Source organism: Bacillus rossius, assembly GCF_032445375.1.
Source record: "Bacillus rossius redtenbacheri isolate Brsri chromosome 9 unlocalized genomic scaffold, Brsri_v3 Brsri_v3_scf9_2, whole genome shotgun sequence".
Classification (NCBI taxonomy): domain Eukaryota; kingdom Metazoa; phylum Arthropoda; class Insecta; order Phasmatodea; family Bacillidae; genus Bacillus; species Bacillus rossius.
Window position 1 is genome coordinate 4,317,647 of NW_026962013.1, and position 20,081 is coordinate 4,337,727.

The window sequence follows — 20,081 nt, forward strand, 5'->3', positions numbered from 1 at the left end:
CCCCTTGGTGAGTACTTTACGCGGAACCAGGGGCGTAGCCAGGGGGGGGGGTTTAGGGGTTCAACCCCCCCCCCCTCCCCCCTTAGCACCAAATCTTTAATTAAATTTCTTATTCATAACTCAAACAAATTTCATATTAAAAATTAATAAAAAATTTTACCATTACAATATTTAATTTTAAGTACAGAAAACTGCTAAAATAGCACTATTTTACACATTAAAATCCAAATTTTCCCGGGGGAGGACCCCCGGACCCCCCGCTTTAATACGGGAGGGGGGGGGCGCCATGCTTCTTAACACCCCCCATACACAAATCCTGGCTACGCCACTGCGTGGAACTGTTATTAAATGGTAGGATGTCTTGCAGGAGTATGCAAGATACGTAGATGTGATAAAGCGGGGTGCTTGGCGGTGGAGAAAGCGTGGGAAGATGCTAACTACAGACGGAAATGAGAACGACGGGGGGGGGGGGGGGGGGAAAGGGGCAGCACCCACTTGTTGCGCTCGTCGTCCAGCCTGCGCAGGGCGGAGTCCAGGTCCCCCGCGGGTGGCGCGAGCGCGATGGAGGGGATGGCGGGGGGCTCCAGCACCTGTCCCTCCAGCTGCGAGCAGCGCTGCTTGTACTGCAGCACCTGCGAGCACGCAAGCACCCCCCACAACATAGCATAGCCATATTTGCACAGGCACCAAAAAAACACATTTCTCTGAGAAAAAAAAATGCTTTTTATAAAAAAAATAGTAACATATTTGTAGCTGTGATATATTTTTTTTTTCCTCTGCCTCCAGGAAGGAGATTTAATTTTTCTGTCATAAAGGCAATCGCGTCTTCGTGAGGAAATGTTCTCGAAAATGCTACTCTGCACATGCCGACGGTCGGAGAAGAGAAAAAAATTTTTTTCGAAAATCCAAAACGCATGTTGTTGTCACTTCCCAGGTTCGCGTCACGCTAGAAAGAAAGCTGCAGAAAATCTTCACAAGATTGTCACCGGGGAGGCTTCCCTCTCCGCAAATTTTTTTTTTTTTGACCCCTGTTGGTCTCTTCAGTCATATCCTGCTATATCTCCGCCCGAGCTGAAAGATAAATATGTATTGGGGGAGAGAGATTTTCCCTGGTGGCTTGGTTTGAGCGGAGTGGGGGAATCTCCTCACTTACACACGCACGTCACAAGTTATACTTCTTCTTGTTTCGAGACACTGAACTATTCCGAAATTTACTGTAGCGAAAATAAAATACAAATTAGTATTTATCAAATAATAATTTATAATGCACGTAAATTATACATACGGGAACATAAACTCGCTCATATACATATCTTTGAAAATACACTTGAAAAAAATTTATAAACACATTTTATGTCACTAACGTTCACAATAAATAAATGTTTTTAGTTTTACGGACCAGTATTCAATATCAATCAATAATTTTTTTTAATGTGACTACACACCCACCACAGCTACATTGACTATAAAATCATTTGATCCGCAGAGCAAAAGGTTAAACTATGTAATGATACTTTGCCGATAAAAGTGAAAAAGACTTGAAAATAAAATAACAAAACCGAGCTTGGACCTGATTTTCGAATAGGAATTTCATTAAACTGCCCAACTGTATAAAATTCATTAAAAATTAATACTTTGTAGTTTCTGCACAACTTTTTTTAAGGTAACAAACACCTACTAGTAATGAAAATTACAATACTTAAAAAAAAATTTTTACTGTATAGTTATTATCTTTTTTATTATTTTTATTGGACATATTTCAATTGGAAATTTACATATTTATATATGTGTGTGTCTATATATATGCATTTTAGACAAAATATATTCTATTCAGGAATTAAAATTATTGGGAATGAACTTCGGCCAGTGCTTAGGTAGAGGGGGGTGAGTCATTGCACCCTCCATCCTTGGATCCAAGTCTCTTCAACCAGTAAATTGCCATGTATGTGCTATTGAAATGTGTTCCCATACAGTAATCCCACACATTTACAAATTCTCTAACATTACGGGCTACCTTAAGCCTTACGACTTTGTTCGTTTGATATACAAGTTGGTTGTAGCCCATTGGTTTTTCTCATGCATTTGCCCAGAGTGGCTGCATTATATTTCAAAATAATAATAATAATTTTTGAGCATTGGATTGTCGCAAGCAGGCAACCTATATGTAGTTAGCCATGGACAAATCAGGGAGAGTTTAAAATTCATCACCACTTTCAAAATGTCCTCATGTGAAAATTCTTACTTAAATGGGAGCTAAAGTTTATTTATTTTTATTTAAAAAGGACACAATTATTGGATAGAAGCTAGTCAGTAATTATTGTACTTTTATTTTTCATATACATTATCATCTAACTTACTAATGATTAACTTCAAATACATATCTTTTATCATAAAACCACCCCTATGAGGGTCCAATTAGGTAATGACATATAACCTAAGAGTTGGTCCAGTATATGGGCTACTTCTGTATCACATTTTATCCAAACTGGTTCAGCAGTTGAGTTGAGAATGAGAAACAAACATCCAAACTTTCACATTTGAAATACTAGTAGGATAAAGGAAATGCAGTATGAATTTTTTTTTTTAATTAAGTAAAAGACATGGGTGTCTCTGGCACAAAAGGTTTTGGGGGAAAGACATAAAAGAAATTTATTTAATTAAATGCTAGTACCTCCGTCGAGTTAAGTATAAAATGTCTGTTTATTTTCAAACTATGCTTTGTATGTAATTTTTATTTGACACCTGATCTACTACTATATGTCATCACTGTAAATACATGTATTTTATAAACATGAAAATATCATAAATAAAACCACTGGATGTACTTGAAAATATTGGGGAGATGCCCGTGAGTAAAGATGAAGTTTAGTTGAAAAGCTACGTCCTAGCTAGAAGTTGGTATTACATGTTTTCCGGCACTTCTGTCCAGCTAGCCCACCACCTCCCCTCGTGTACACTTCACTCCTAAAGGAAGGACTGGGAGTTGACTTACAGAGGCCACTTTTCATGCCACGACAATGTGAAAAGTGCTTAGGGGCCCCGCCCACCCGGGCACACACGTGGTGCGCAGAGCTTCCGGAAGAACCACACAATTTGAAAACTACTCAAGATATCCGAGTGGGGTCTGCTTACGAAAAGCATTTAAGAGTTCGCCGAGAACCAATAAGTAGTTTTGTTCCCGGATTAGGTTTTTGACGTGATAACGTCTTATAAATCGATAAACGCCGGCTTCACGCACGAAACAATTGTCACGTTTCGCCTGAGCCGAGCGTGCAAGACCCGGCCAACCACCATGCGAGAAAATCTTCTACAATATCAAACAGGTTAAGGCGGGCTTTTTAGCTAATTGTACATGATTATACTTAAACAAATTATTTAATTTAAATTTGCAAAAAACTGTAAATAATATTTGAAAATTAAAAAAAGTATGCAAATTTTCATCAATGTTTTCTTATGACGTTATCACGTGAAATTATCGTCCGTAAACCGACTTTACAGACAACCCCCCTTTTAAACTGTATTTTTAGAAGAGTTAAAATGGCTGGAAAAAAAATGTGTTTTCAGGGTAATGTTTTTGGCATGAAAAAACTCGTACAGATTGTTGAATGTTCTTAAGGAACTTGCATTACATATAAGAGGACTGCGCGCCAGCGCAGAGCCTCGCAACTAGAAGCACCAGCGAGCGTCGCGGTTGTCATCCCGCCTCGCCGGCACAGATGCGCCTCCAGGAGCGCGGGAGGCGACGGCGTACCTTGGCCTGCAGCCGGCTGACGAGCGTGGCCTGGTGCTGCTGGGCGGTGCGGTACGTCTCCAGCCGGCGCCGGTAGTTGGCGGCCTCGTCCTCCAGCCGGCGCCGCAGCTCCTGGTTCTGGCGCACCAGCAGCTCTGGCGCCGCGCCGGCGTCCTGCAGCGCGCCGGCCTCCATCTGCGCCCACACGCACGCTCTCGCAGCAGGGGGCCCGCCCCACCGCCATCCAGGGTGGGGCAGAGAGGGGGGGAACCTAATCCCTGAGGCCTGAGGGGCCCGGTTCAGTCTCGAGACATTTTTCATGCCCTCTGCGCCCACACACACCCACTACCGCCGTCCGCAATCTCCCGCAGCAGGGAGCTGGCACCACAACAGTCTGAAGGCAGTATATCACTAAACGATACGACCCCAACGCCGTCAACGATGGGGCAGAACAGGGGGGGAACAAAATCCCTGAGGCCTGGGCGGCCCAGTTCAGTCTCGAGACATTTTTTATACCCTTGAATGTAGGGCATTAATTACAAGTCTTGTGCTAATATATAAGTATAGAAAAGATTTTATGGTTTTATTTTTAGTCCAATTTCATTCTTAAATCAGAAGATTGCCGTGTTATTGTTTTTATTTTTATAAAAAAGTTATTTTGTAATTCTCACTCCACCAAAGTAGTTGTGGTAAAAATTAATATATGTTGCACTTTTACAATAAATATTATTTGTATTAAATTAATCTAAAACAGATACATTTAAAATAATGAAAATAATTTAGAGAGCATGCACCATAAAACAAATAAAAATTTTAATTTTTCTGATCCATGCACTTTAGTACAATTTTTTTTTTTTTTTTTTTTTTGGAAATTACATACCTTCAATTTCAAACATTAAAAGATTACTTCTTTTTATGATTTGAATTCAGTTTTGGTTAAATGTTACTTAATTCTATTATATAACTTGCATTCCAATGCTATATGGTGAATTAACTTGCATTTCAATGCTACGCAGTGTTATTTCGGTTTTATCTTTAATCACAATTCACTGTATAATCTTGTTCCTATTAATATAATTCATTGGAAAACTTACAAGTTATACAATATGCATAGATCACATCTAAAGTTATCCCCAGTAACTTTTGCAGTCTTTAGGATTTTTTTGTTTTCAAATTGTAGGTTTTGAACATTTGTACATTAAGTAATGGGGAGGGTACCTGACAAAAATTATTTTCCCCCGAGCCCTTAGTCTCTCTCGACAGCCCTGCCCCCCACCAATGCAATCCAGGGTTATATTCCCAGCAGGGCGATATCTATACTTTTATACTGCAAATAAAATGGCAAGAGTAGTTGGCAGATGGGTTTTCTCAGAGTACTCCAGTTCCCCCACCTGTGCATTCCATCGCTGCTGTATCTTAGGGTCTCATTTCATATACCTAAGGATGAGAAAGATATCAGACAAGTCAAAGTACAATGATGCAATGACAACAAATTTAATAAACAAATATTTCTTTATATCTTTTATTTTCTTGATACTGTCCGTGTCCAGGGGCTACGCCCCTCTAGAAGATCGAGGAAACTCCTCGACTCAACGCTCGACTCAACGTGACTCTTTTCTTTCTGACCACCTGCAAGTGCATATGATGCGTGAGCGAGCTGAGATTCGAACATCATGCCAGCAACCCGCTGAAGGAGACCTTATAAGTCTGTGCAACATACCCCTGACCAACATTACATGACATTGTAAATTATTTAATCTTTACATCACCACGGTTTTCAGCAGACTCTGAAAAAACATCAAAACTTATTTCAAGTACATGAATGTAAATGCAGCAACAACGCACATGAACATACGCCATGATAGCCGGGGACACGCGAAGCCACATTCTGGTTAATGGAATATATTTGATTTTATTAATTTAAAGTGAATGTGTAATTGAATTATTATGTCACGTGATTTACTGATTGCAATAATGCTTCAATTTATTATCACTTGCTGCACAATTGTAAACTAGCACCGGAGGTGGTGATGGTGTGATGTGAGTAGCACCAGCTTCGTGCCATAGAGCGCTGACCTCAACCCAGTCTCTTCGGATACCAACCAAGGTAAGATGAAACCAACATGCCGAGGACTTCAACTCGCTACTCATGATAGTATTCATTCCGGTAATCTTTCTGGTAAACTTTTCGCTAATCCTTGGGCCTACAACAAAAAATTATCTTTGTAACACGCACACCAGAATTTTGTCACGGACACGACCAGACTTTATCCGACCACACAGGTAGATTGGATTACACTTAAAATCATTCCGTACCACAGAGCCTATTATTTTGTACCTACTAATGTGTGTGTAACATCAATGTATGTCAATAACTGGGCTCAAGGGAGTCACCAGCCGATGGCCTAGGGGGGGGGGGGGGGTGCAAGTTGTGGGAAAAGTATGTATTTTTTTGCATTTGGCTACATTTTTTTGAATCTCTAGGGCTCTAGGGGGGGGGGAGCCATCTCCCCCCCACCCACCCCCCCACCCTACCACCCCCCCTCCTGGCGACGCCCTTGACTGGGTTCCTCCAAAACCACGTGTTTGTAGGTACTCAACCACGAAGGAGTGTGTTCACGGAGCGAGGCGAGTAGACCCCTAGAGCCTAAGTGTTCTTAAATAACAAACCATGCCCCATGGTAAGAGCATGCCAGAGCTTTGAAGGGGTTCAATTCTCGTTTCCCTACACGGGCGACGTCATGCTCTAAGAGTTTCACGCCGGGTCTTTCACGAGCAGTTGATGCATTCTCAACGCACACCCTGCTGTAACTCCCTGAACGAGGGGCAAAAGGTTATTGGAGCAGGCTCCTACTTACAACCACCACTGACTTTGGAGTGTGCCTAGCTGGTCAGCAGATCAACTGAACACTAAACTTACAAATACATGTGTTAATTGATTAAATATCATAAACAATAGAAAGAATAGGAAATCAAGAAGTCTTCTATTTGTTTTACACTGTGTGAAATTTTTAGAACTTGTGGTTTCTATTATATTGAGTGTCCTTGCTCCAATAAAAACCAATCAACCAAAAGCTAGGTTCAATAAAAATTTTCCACTGTTCTAAAGCATCAATTCTGCCCCATCAGACCCTTAGTGGAAGATGAGTGGGTAATTTACTACTACGTTGTAGGTGTACTATGTATGAGTGACTCTATGGCTAACTTAAGCAGTGCCTAGTGTAACTGCATAGTCCTTGCAAAAATTACAGACTAAAAGGCTACCTTGGGTTAAATAGTCATAATTTAACATGGTTAGCCAAATAATTTAGACTGATGGAAAAAATTTGAAAACAAAAAAAAATTATTTCTTCATAGAACGTGAAATAATGCTACTTACACTAATATAACAGGAATATTCCTACAATATATTTTTCAATGAAATAGACTTTAATGTACACATGAGTTTGTTGTGTGTGTTAAGTGTTTATAAAGCTGTAAATGTGTTTGAAGCATTTTTTTTCTAATATAAGGATAACATTTTTCAATGCTCTGTGTTGTTCCATTACAACTGGCCCAGCTAGCTTACCTACACTATTACTATGATCTAATCTTAGATTCTATCAGATAATTATTTTATTAATTAATTGAGAATATATTATCTTTAATTATCTTATATTTTTCCTCAAATTCTCTTTTTAACCTGGATACGCTCTGGTTCCAATTGTACTTATAGTAAAATTACATTAAAAATACCATTCATGAAATAATATGTATCACAATGTATCACTGTCAAGAAATATCCAATTCATTCCAAGCATTCTACATTTCAGGGAATTCCAGTATGTTAGTACAAAATAATTTACGAGCAAACAAACTTCCGTAATAGGGTATAAATAACGTAGCGGAGGCAATACCAGCGTACCCACTCCTGTTCGTATCACGTGTACAACAATGTGGCAAATGTACTGCACAACTGACCACTCTATTTCTATTCTATTCCGGCTTGCTATCGGCCTACAGCCCGAAAGTAAAAAAGCATTCTGAAACATCACAGCTTTGTGCATGCTACAATATTATTTTACGGCTCTATTTAAAACAACAGTCCATTATAGATACGGTGAACAAAAAGTTACCATGATTCCTTATTTTCCCTCTAAAGATGAACAGCTATGCATCATACGGGAGCAAAACCATTTTTTTTTTCCCAAGACCCGCCCGTTAGAAAAGGCGTAAACGCGTAAGAATTAGATTGTATGGGCGGCTGACAAACGTAAAAAACCCCACAGTCACTCGGCCTAACGTCCCCCCCACGGAGTTGCCCGTGCTGCGATCAATAACGCGGCGGTCGGTCTTCGGTTTAAAAACAAAGAGCGCTATCCGTCACAGCAAAAAAAAAATTGATATTTAAACATGCCTTTAGTCGCAAACAATCTTAACGAATTCGAATTCTTTTTTTCAACGCATTCTAGCGGACCTTTCGCAACCACCAATAACATGTTTATGAAACAAATCCCAGAGATAGCAGCACCATCGCACAAAAACAACAAAATTTGAACTGCATGAATACATAAAGGTGGGTTTATGATTGAAAAATCTTTAGAATTATAAACTTAACCTGTATACCGACAAACACATGGTTAAGTAATATCCTGTTTATAATTTAATTAGTGATAGTTAATTCCAGCCAATACAAACAGGCGAGAAAGCAGCCATGTTAATTAAGTTAAATTTTTGTATTCGTGGTTATTGTCTGCATTTTTAAATGTATACATGTTTATAATCGTTGTTGATTAATAATTTGTTCAGCGTAACATTTTTAATCATGGTGAAATTGGTTATGCGTAGAGTGGGAAAAATTCGCGGTTTCATTTCGCGATAGGCTAGAATCCAAACTAGTTCAACTTCATGCTGCTCCAGTGATTGGACTACAGTTTACCTGAATGACCCTAAGCTAATGAATAATCCTCAACAAAAAAAGGGGGCTGTCTGTAAAGTCGGTTTACGGACGATAAATTTACGTGATAACGTCATTAGAAAACATTGATGAAAAATTGCATACTTTTCTAATTTTCAAATATTATTTACAGTTTTTGCAAATTTAATTTAAATAATTTCTTTAAATATAATAACGAACAATTAGTTAAAAAGCCCGCCTTAACCTGTTTGATATTATAGAAGATTTTCTCGCACATAGAGTCTATCCTAGAGGTCAATGAAACCGTGAATTGTTCCAGTCCCTAGTTATTCACATTTGTACTTGAATTACCAGACACATTGATATGATTGAACCTAAAAAATTGCAACATTTCAAATATTCTACTCTCATCTCAATGCTGACAGTAAGAAAAATAAATGACCAAGCTTACCAAAGGCTTATCTGTTCTCCCAGGAGAACACTATTTACTCTCAAGTCGAGGATATCCCAGGAAAACACCTTTTGGTATGGTGAGCCAGTCCATCTTTGTTATTAATGTGAAATAGTTGTTAACTAGTTGTACTCCTAGCTACTAAACTACCTACAATCAAAAACATTAATGTTTTTATGTATTGATTAATAGGCTATATTATGTTTTTGACTTGAAAATGATTTATGATAAAAAATTTAATAGGTAGTACATACAATTTTTATTTAATCAAAAATAAATATTTGGTACATTCTAATTATATAGATTAATTTTTGAGTTTTGAATAGGCAAAAAAAAAAAAAAAAAACCTGACCAAAATACTCCAATTTGAATGGAAAAAAAGTGGTGCAGTGTGGGTACAGCACAATTGAACAGTTGACACGCATGGCAGTGCCCTGGTGCAGACACGAGAACATGGCCAGAATCGAGCATGGTTACCTCGGGGCGCTGTCTGACTGGCGGCCTCAGGAAAGGAGGCCTCCTCCGGTCCATCTCGCTCTGTGTCAGGCCTTCACCTCCCTCGCCAATATCCTGCAACAAGTCACAGAGCAAGCTACATACACATATCGGTAAATGGAGGGGCTCGGCAATTTAGCTGGCATAAACTTCTCACTGAAAGATTAATAAGTGTAAGAATAATATGTAACCCACGAGCACTCAAAATGAGGGTCAATTAACATTTACCAAATTCACGTTGGTTTAAAAACTAGAAGTCTTCAAAGCCCAATTTATTGTCAGTGAGTACTTTATAACTATCTGCAAACCCTCAAAAGCACTAAATAAATTCTTCTGTCTTTTCGAAATGTAACACACTTCAGTTCTTTTACTTAGAAAATCCTAGAGTTGTCCTTTGGAGATCATCAGGGTAGGAAAAAAGTTTCATTCTTGCCATGCTCTCGGATTCAGCACTCTAGACATATGTTGTTGCCTTTGGAACCATGTGCTAATGGTTATAAATAAGAGACTACGCAGGGAGTTTTCACTTAAGGCTGCTGGCGAATTGTACGCAGATTCACTTCTATCGGGCATTCCATAGCTTATGGTGGAATTTCTGAGACATGTCATGTTTGCTGTCGTCGGGATACATCCCCAAGTGTTGCCTTGTGAGATGGAACTTTGTTGGACGGTAGTTTCCACCGCCGTCAGCGGGGATCCCCGACGCCGCCTCTCCAGCGGGGCGGCTGTTACCTGCGGGGCGGCGGGTCTCGGAGCCGTGTGGTCGCCATGGAGCCTCCCCCGACACTGGTGGCTCCTCGGCACATCCTGGTACAATCGATACCGCCCCCCAGCCCCACAGCCCCCAGGCCCTCGTCGCCAGCAGCCGGTTCACACAGAGCAGCCACACGCCACGCCACACAGTCACAGGGGAGGAAGGACTCGGCGAGGAAATATCTTGGACATTACTCGGGTCTGGAGCTAAATATAACGATAGTAGAGACATCAGAGTATTCAGTTTTGAACAGCGCATCGGCTTATCTGTAGTTTTTGTAAACGAATTTTGACAACAGTCAATCCTTTCAATAAATACACAAAATTCCACTTAAACATAAGCCATTATAAACCTGTTCCAAATAACAGAATATTAGGTAAATGATTCAATATTTTTAATATGGTAAAAATTCCTTAGTTGGAAGGAAACAATAAGCGATATTTTAATAGTATTCATTAGAGGGAACACACTCACATTGTGAAAGCGTCGTGCTTTGTCTGGACGACAGGCAACCTTTCTTGATTGTCAATAGAGTCAATAAAAGTTTACTTTCGCAAAATTCCATGTTAACCACCTATAATATAAGTCTTGAATAAGTTGACTTCGCTTATTAATCACTTTAGCTGGTAAAAACCACTAACACTAAAGCCTCGTATCGTAATCCCCTCTTCATTGATTTAGACGCTAGATGATGGAATGGATGTCAACCGATAAAATGTTGTTTGGCTTGTCAGTCACAACCACTACACCTTTAAACTTTCGTGGTACCCTAGAATAATGTTATCTTTAAAAGATTTGTGCAATGGGAGTGCATGACTTGATGTAAGTTTTTGGACATACGCCATTGCTAAGAACTTTTTCTGTTGAAGAAAAACTAATAAATAAAATAAATAAATAAAAATAAAAATACTCAAAAAAATATACAAAAAACACACAAAATTAAGCAAACAATTGCTGTTGTCAACAAGGATATGAACACCACAAAATATTCCGAAACAGGAATATGGTCAGCAAACAAAGAAAAAACAAAGAAAAATGTACTAAGAGAACGAAAAAATCCCCACAAATGATGACAACACAAAAATATTGAAACCCAAAATAATTCAGCACAACAGTTGAAGCGAGACAAAAAACATGACAAAACGAAAAAACAAACAAATACAATAGTTTTACCTAAACAGAAACAAGCGACGTTTCGGGAACTGCTATCTGCTCCCGTCCTCAGGCAGAGACGCACATGGCACGGAAACACAGTCGCACCTGTGTTTCCGTGCCATGTGCGTCTCTGCCTGAGGACGGGAGCAGATAGCAGTTCCCGAAACGTCGCTTGTTTCTGTTTAGGTAAAACTATTGTATTTGTTTGTTTTTTCGTTTTGTCATGTTTTTTGTCTCGCTTCAACTGTTGTGCTGAATTATTTTGGGTTTCAATATTTTTGTGTTGTCATCATTTGTGGGGATTTTTTCGTTCTCTTAGTACATTTTTCTTTGTTTTTTCTTTGTTTGCTGACCATATTCCTGTTTCGGAATATTTTGTGGTGTTCATATCCTTGTTGACAACAGCAATTGTTTGCTTAATTTTGTGTGTTTTTTGTATATTTTTTTGAGTATTTTTATTTTTATTTATTTATTTTATTTATTAGTTTTTCTTCAACAGAAAAAGTTCTTAGCAATGGCGTATGTCCAAAAACTTACATCAAGTCACCCTAGAATAATACGGTACACAAATAGGGTAGCATTGCAGAAACTCGCTGGTGGTACTGTAAGACAACACTTCTGAGCGAAGTTTTGAACAACCACCGAGTTCTTCGTGTCACTGTGCTCCATCCAATCCTGGCCTTGCTGCTCTTGTGACATCTGAGCACAACACTCGACCTGTATGCCAGGCACGGAACAAGAGTCGTCAACTCATCGAGACATTCCTCCTGAACGAAATATTCTGGCATCTACCATGCCGGTACCTCACTTTTACTATCGTGGCATACTTACAATCTATCTAGCCTACTTTAACTTCTAAAGTTAGAGAAAAGTACCTTGTTACCTCTTGTAGACTACACTTGAAACACTGGATAGATAGGAAATTCCAGAGATAATTGTCGCTGATCGTTTATTGCGACTATCACTAATGCCTAAAATATTTATTTCATGGTCAATGGTCCCAACGGATTCGTCCCGCTCTGAATTCGCGATGACATGGAAACTGTGGTGAAAAAGGGCATTGTGATGAGCGCATAGCAGGTCTTATCGACCAACTACGTCAGCATTTGTGATTGACGGTAAAAAGCACGTTTGCGGCAATTAAATTTTCGACGAACCTCTTTACCAAACTTCGAATTCTACCAAAGTTCTCCGGCGTACATACCTAATTTGGGATTTAATGATCCTCATTACAGGTGGCCGCCGACATTCAATTAAGATTGAGGAATACTTAAAACACTTGCTTCCTTCAGAGGCTAATCGTCTGAGTGTGTTGCGTGATTCCCCATTATTTAAAGAGCGAGTGCTATAGAAGCACCATCCTTGTCCCATCTTTCCGCTGCATGTACTTGGCTACAGCGCGGTTTCGAGACTCTGAAAAGCAGCTCAGCTTCTTGCTTCATTCTGGCAATGGATAGCCCTCCCCACATATCACAAACAATGATGCGTCAATTATTTTCTGTGGAAATAGCCTGTTCTTATCTCGATAGTGGTAATACTAAAGGTAGGTCCAATAGATAATATTTTACAGACAACTTCAGAAACATTGCCTATGCTGTGACTAGAGTAATCGTATTCTTGTTAACGCCTATTTCCAGGTGATATTTTGCATTTACTCTTAAATATGTTTGTACAAGCTGAAGCACCCGGCATTGCCCGGGCTAAACACATCATAATATAAGTAACATCACCTCCGAGTTTCAAGTCTGTAGGACATAGGTACATCACTTGAAAAACTGGGAATTTTGTTTTTAAAGTCCCAAAGATTACACAGTATCGGTTCATCAAGGCCGCGCATCAGAAAAACCGGGACGTCAATCTTCAGCTTCATTTTGTAGGAAGGCAGGTAACCCCTAGGCAAGACGTGATGGACGCGCCAAAAAATAGCGCGTTACAAATTAAAGGCAACACCATATATTGACGAAGTTATAATTTAAACTGTTATTAGCGCCGTTAGTTCGCTAACAGCCGCGAGCTTCACTAGGCGGATGGGTTTCGCCAAGGAGAAGAACAGGAAGTTGACAGTCCTTACTATATGACCATGTGGCGGACATAGAGCAATGATACAATCTAACTGTTTGTGTACCTATGTCCTACCACCTATTATGTTCTATTGTAAAACTGAATTTACCCCTGTTTCACTTCCTTGGGGATGGAATTTCATAATTATATATAGTCTAGGTCACACTCCGAATGTGCAAAAAAAAAAATCATGTCGATCCGTTGCTGCGTGAAAGAAGGACAAACAGACTAACACACTATTGCATTTATAATATTAGTATGATAACAAACAGTAATCTGACAAACTATGTGTTATTTAAAATTATTATGATCAAGTTTCCTTTATGACTTATAAGTATAGTAAAAGCTAAATAAAGCAAAAAAATATTAGTTCCTCTTTTCTTGTATATTACGTAATGTTCCGTCAGAAGTCAAAATTTACACTGTAGTAGTCATTCACTGAGAGAAGGCAGTACGAGCAAAAATACTTTCTTATATTACATCAATAATTTAACAAAATATGATCATTCCTCAAAATAATTTTTTCCTTCCATAAAAAAATTCTGATTGAGTTAAAAATATATTAAGAAATTTTAAAAAAAATTAAATTTTTAACTTAAATATATGATGAACTGGCAATCGTAAAATTCAATTACCACTGTCCAAAAAAAAATTGCTACTCACAAAATTGTTTCGTTATAAGTAAAGGTAACAAACTGTGAAGTATAATATCACAGAACGACCCACCGGTTTTCGCTCCATTATACACACAACCCACAAATGAGGAGATTTTTAGCTTTACATTTTAAATACCTACTTAAGACACGGAATTACTTTCGTTAGTTCGCTGACGACATTTTTGTCTGGCAATATTTTGTAATGCAATTTTTTTTTTCGAATGCATTCGTGACCAGAGGTTTGAGGTAACATCTTGGTAACTTGTAGTGGGGGAAGCCTTCATTTCACAGACGAGAGAGCCACACCCAAAGTTCCCCGAAGTTCGTGCTCGCTTTTTTTTCCCCGTTCTATCTCATTGTATAGACCGGCGTGGCATTAAATTTTGCGGTCGATTAGGATAGGTTAGCTACATTATAAATACTTTAAAACATTGTGGATGGTTTGGTTACATTAGGTAAGTATAGCTACATTAAAAATACTGTAAAATCATTTTATGGTTGCTTAGCAAATAACTTTTTAATGTGTAGCTATCTAGGACTAGGAAACCGTTTACATGATTTCACAGTATCTTTAATGTAGCTATCCTAACCAAATTAACCGTCCACGATGTTTTAAAGTATTTATAATGTAGCTAACCTAACCTAATTGACCATTTGTTACAATGAACAAAAAAAAATTGGTTGTCTGTAAAGTCGGTTTACGGACGATAGTTTAACGTGACGTCATAACAAAACATTGATGAAATTATTGCATACTTTTATGAATAAAATTGAATAATTTTTATTTTAATAATAAAAGAATTAATACTTGAAATTATACTAGTTATCAGATTTTTTAAATGCAAGAATAATTAACCTATATTACTGAAATTGTTGTTGTAATAAGCAATGAAAACCACATTAACTTTTCACTTCACTTTATAAACAGTCGACGAAACAGTTCACGTGTAGATGACTTGTAGTTAATTTAAAAAACTGGCGTTTAGCTATAAACATTAAATATAATTATGAACAAGTTTTCATATAAATATACTTTAATCAAATATCTATCATCAATTATATGAATCAACATAATTTTTTAGTCAATTGTAACATAACCTATTAATACAGCGTAACGGAACACAGCGTAACGGGACACAGTGTAACAGAACCATGAGCGTAACGGGACAATGTGCGTAACGGGACACTTTTTCGTGCGTGCAGTCGGCGTTCATCGATTTATTAGACGTTGTCACGTCAAAAAAAAACCGACGATGCACGATCGGACGTTTGGCTCTCTCGTCTGTGAAAAGAAGGCTTCCCTTGGGTGTGAGTGTACCAGAAGCACGTCACCAGAGTGGTGGGGAGGGACTCTCACCTCAGCGAGGCGCCGGGCGGACGACCGGTCGCGGCCGCATGCCTTAAGGGCGCGTGGCCCCGGCTGACTCACCGGTCCGGCCGCCAGGGGCGCTGGCGGGCAGGCTGCGTCCCCGGAGCCCAGCCACAGCTCGACTGCGGCTCCCGCGGGCAGCGGCCGGCGCGACCTCGCGGCCCGGTACGCCACGTCTCGTGACTCCTCCATGCCGCCCCTCCTGCCCCCCGCCGCCCCCCGGAACAAAAACACAAACGTCCTCATTTATGGCCCACCCCTCGAACTCTCCTTCTGCCCCCCTTTCCCCCCAATCTACCCATCCCCCAAACCGACCAACCCGATTGTCATTTTCTTCGCCGGTTAGTTATAAGCTTTTCCCCGGTCACGCGACTTCCACATCTCTTCCTTCCGTTATTATTCCTTTCCTTGAAACTGCCCGCGTGGGCAGCTTCAACTTCCTCGGCGGTAGAAATCCTTCCGGGGTATTTTTTTTATTTATTTTATCTTCCACGATACTGCACTGTTAAACTATTTTTTTTCTTCTGCCGTGCTAAAAGAGTCTTTCCGTCATCTTTAAGTTATTATAGTCAAAGTTTAAACTTCTAGTGGAGGATAAAAACTCTGTGATAAGTTCCCTGTTAAAAGAAGTAACCAAATTAAGTCACTGCAGTATCGAGACAAAAACCTCTGGTAATTATTTTAACCTAATTCTCTGTAATGAAGTATTTATGAAAATAGTGAATAATAATGATAATGGCGAATAACTTATTACACAAGTGACTTGCTGCTAAATTATTTAATGGCTCATATTTGATGCTTCTCAATTCGATTTGCATAGAGTAATAAATAACCTTTTGACTGCATACTCATTTCTATCGTAGTTCCTTTTGCATGATCGCAAAGTTGTGTAAAGAGAAATTCATTATTACATGACATACACGTGACATTCTAGCTAACTTTAAGATAATATGTTCCCAAATCCTCATTATTTAACAGGAAATGCTCAGACATAAAGTGGTGAAGACGTCACTACAGTCACAGTCATATCATCTTAAATTTTTCTGTGCATAAGAATTTAGCATGTTGTCTAAACTTTCCACAAAAAAATAATTGGTGACTTTATAGAAATACGTGGAGGGTAATATAAACGTGCAGTGTAAGTGACATCACGGGCGTCTCTGGCAGAGGAGACGTGGGGGACATGTCCCCCCAATATTTTCCAGTACATCCAGTAGTTTTAATAATACTATTTTCATGTTTATAAAATACATGTATTTACAGTGATGACCTATAGTAGTAGATCAGGTGTCAAATAAAAATTACTACAAAGCATAGTTTGAAAATAAACAGACATTTTATACTTAACTTAATGGCTGTACTAGCATTCAAATAAATTAATTTATTTTATGTCCCCCCCCCCCGAAACTTTATGTGCCAGAGACGCCCATGAGTGACGTGATTGTAACCTCGAAGTTGGGTCGAGGTTCGGTGTCAACGGTTCACGGAGATGTCACGGAGATGTCGTCGGGGGTTCGAGGTTGCCGGAACTCCTCAGCCCACGCACGTCGAGTCACCGCTCCGGACTCCTGGCAGCGACTGTGCGCTCTGAGCGGACAGCAGCAGCTCCCCTACGGCGAGCGAGGCCCCAGCAGACCAGGGGCGGAGACTGGACTGCGGCCCGGCCACTCGCCGCGCACCGCGGGTCCGCGGGTTGCCCGCCCACCAGGCGTCATGGCCTTCCCGAGGGGGCGTGGCCTGCACGGCTGTCACGCCCACCGGTCACCACCGCGCGCTCCGGCGCACCTGTCGCGAACTAGTGGGCAACGCCGGGTCTTAAGGTTACCGAGTGCGACGCTCGCTGGTTCTGAACTGGCGCGCAGTCTTCTCGTCGTTCATAGCGCAATTGGATGCTTTGAAGAATCTGTACCGGGAGTTTCACGCCCAAATATCATTTTAAAAACACTTTTTTTTTGTTTTTTTTTTTCCAAGCAATTTTCGCCATTCTAAAAATACAGTTTTAAAACGAAATACGGAAAGAAAACTACTCTAACGCCATCATTTCATCAACAGATCCCACTCGGATATCGCGGGCAATTTCAGAGGTTCTTTACATGTATGCAAAATTGCAGCACATTCAGACGTCGAAAAGTAAGTAAAAAATTGAATGGAAAGAGGAGTTTCACTTCGGTAACTTGGTTCAAACTGCTAAGATATTCGGCGTGTGTTCAACGAGGGAACATTCCTCAGATGGCGCCGAGAGAACTGGGAGAGAGAGAGAGAGAGAGAGAGAGAGAGAGAGAGAGAGTAGCTGCTACTTACTTCCCTTCCCCCCTTCCCGACCCATAAAAGGCTTAACTGCCAGTGGCGCACGCGACGGGATGGGCGAAGTTAATCACAGACCTCACCCCGCGCGCCCATTTCAACTTGGGACAATAATTTCCTTAACTAGTTATTATAAAAATAATGGAAACATTCGCATTTGAATTTCCTTGTGGGTTTCCAGGGCAGCGGACATTCCCAGAGCTCACGACAATCGCCGCTACTCCGGATGAACTGTGGGCGGCTGCATAAGCGACAGTGGGGTCCGCCAGCAAGCGCGAGCCATTCTCGCCCTTAAGAGGCTGCCTCCCATTTCAGGTCAAGATTTTATATTTACAGTAATTACAGATTAACTTGTAGACTTATTAAATTGTTTAACTTTCCAAAATGATAAATATATTCAGCGCATACTTTTTGCACAATTAGCTACCAAAGTTACATTTTTTACGTTTTTGGGTTGTACAAATAAGGAGAATTTAATTTATTTCAGAACTGAAACTTTTTAGGTTTAACTGCAATGCCACTGGCCAATTCAAGAAATGGTTTGAATTTCTTTCAGGAAATATTAATTGATTTTACCTGGCATTTCAAAATTCTCAAATTTGTTAAGATTTTGACAACCAAGAAACATAAAATGAGTTTTTTTTGATAGAAATTCGAACCATATCATGAAGTAGCCAGTGGCATTGCAGTAAAACCTAAAAAGTTTCATTTCTGCAATAAATTAAATTCTTTTTATTTGTACGACCCAAAAATGTTAAAAATGTAACTTTGGCAGCTAATTATGCAAAAAGTATGCCCTGTATATATATATTTTTCATTTCGTGAATGTTAAACGATTGAAAAAGTCTAAAAGTTGATCAGTGATTAATATAAATATAAAATCATGACCTGAAATGGGAGGCACCCTCTTAATTCCCGCGCGCTTCTAGACCTCCAGGGCTACGTCTGCCGCGCTCTCGACTTTGTTGTCTTGTCACAGATACTTCTTAACTGCTGTAACAAAAAAAAAATTGGTTATCTGTAAAGTCGGTTTACGGACGATAGTTTAACGTGACAACGTCATAACAAAACATTGATGAAATGATTGCATACTTTTATGAATAAAATTGAATCATTTTTATTTTAATAATAAAAGAATAAATACTTGAAATTATACTAGTTATCAGATTTTTAAAATGCAAGAATAATTAACCTTTATTGCCGAAATTGTTGTTGTAATAAGCAATGAAAACCACATTAACTTTTCACTTCACTTTATAAACAGTCGACGAAACAGTTCACGTGTAGATGACTTGTAAATAATTTTTAAAACTGGCGCGTAGCTATAAAGTTTAAATATAATTATGAACAAGTTTTCATATAAATAAACAGTGATCAAATATCTATCATCAAGTATATGAATCAACATAATTCTGTAGTCAATTGTAACATAACCTATTATTACTGCACTCGCCGACAGCGTTACGGAACAATGAGCGTATCGGGACACAGCGTAACGGAACAATGAGCGTAACGATACACAGCGTAACGGAACAATGTGCGAAACGGGACACTTTTTCGTGCGTGCAGCCGGCGTTCATCGATTTATTAGACGTTGTCACGTCAAAAAAATAGTCGAGCAAGTGATGACAAATGCAAAACTCTCGTGCGAGTCTTTACACCTCGCTGTAAAGTGCTTCGTAAACATCTGTTGGAAAATATTTGAGACAGAACAACAAATGCATGAGAGAGACACCGTTAAATATATATATATATATAAAGAACCAGTAATGACGAGACAATGAAAAAGAAATCAACATGGCTTGATCCCCCGTTTAGCCATCATTCATTCGTTCATTTTTCCCATAACTATTTCGCGAAATTAAATTTACACGAATTCCATCATCCACAATCCACAAGTGGTTGAAGCAAAAAAAATTGACAAAAGTCGATCCACACACAACATATTGCGGGAATTTTTACAACACCCAGTGGACACTGAAGTATATAAGTTACATCATAACGCCAAACCTACTATTTATGGTTATAAAGTAAAACAATAATAATTTTATTACATTTTAAAGAGCCCAAAAATTTGAAGGGCAGAAGTTATTACGTAAAAATTTACAAATTTGCAAAAACATATAAAAAAAACCTTATCTTACTTTTTTTTAGTAAGAAATGTCCTTTATTCTCAAAGTTTTCCTAAAGGTAGGGTATATTATGTCCC

At 39.3% G+C, this 20,081-nt stretch overlaps 1 protein-coding gene across 2 annotated transcripts in view; it reads right to left on the reverse strand.

The window, feature by feature from the left end:
- LOC134543305 (rootletin) overlaps positions 1–8,086 on the reverse strand; it is a 57,823-nt gene extending 49,737 nt beyond the window's left edge. For both annotated transcript variants that reach the window (XM_063388233.1, XM_063388232.1), the window contains exons 1-3: positions 7,846–8,086; positions 3,752–3,925; positions 496–632 (exon numbers count right to left, since the gene is read on the reverse strand). In XM_063388233.1, coding sequence (XP_063244303.1) covers positions 496–632; positions 3,752–3,925; positions 7,846–7,848 — 314 coding nt within the window. In that variant the 5' untranslated portion in view covers positions 7,849–8,086. The remainder of the gene's footprint in view (positions 1–495; positions 633–3,751; positions 3,926–7,845) is intronic.
- Positions 8,087–20,081: the final 11,995 nt, after the last annotated feature.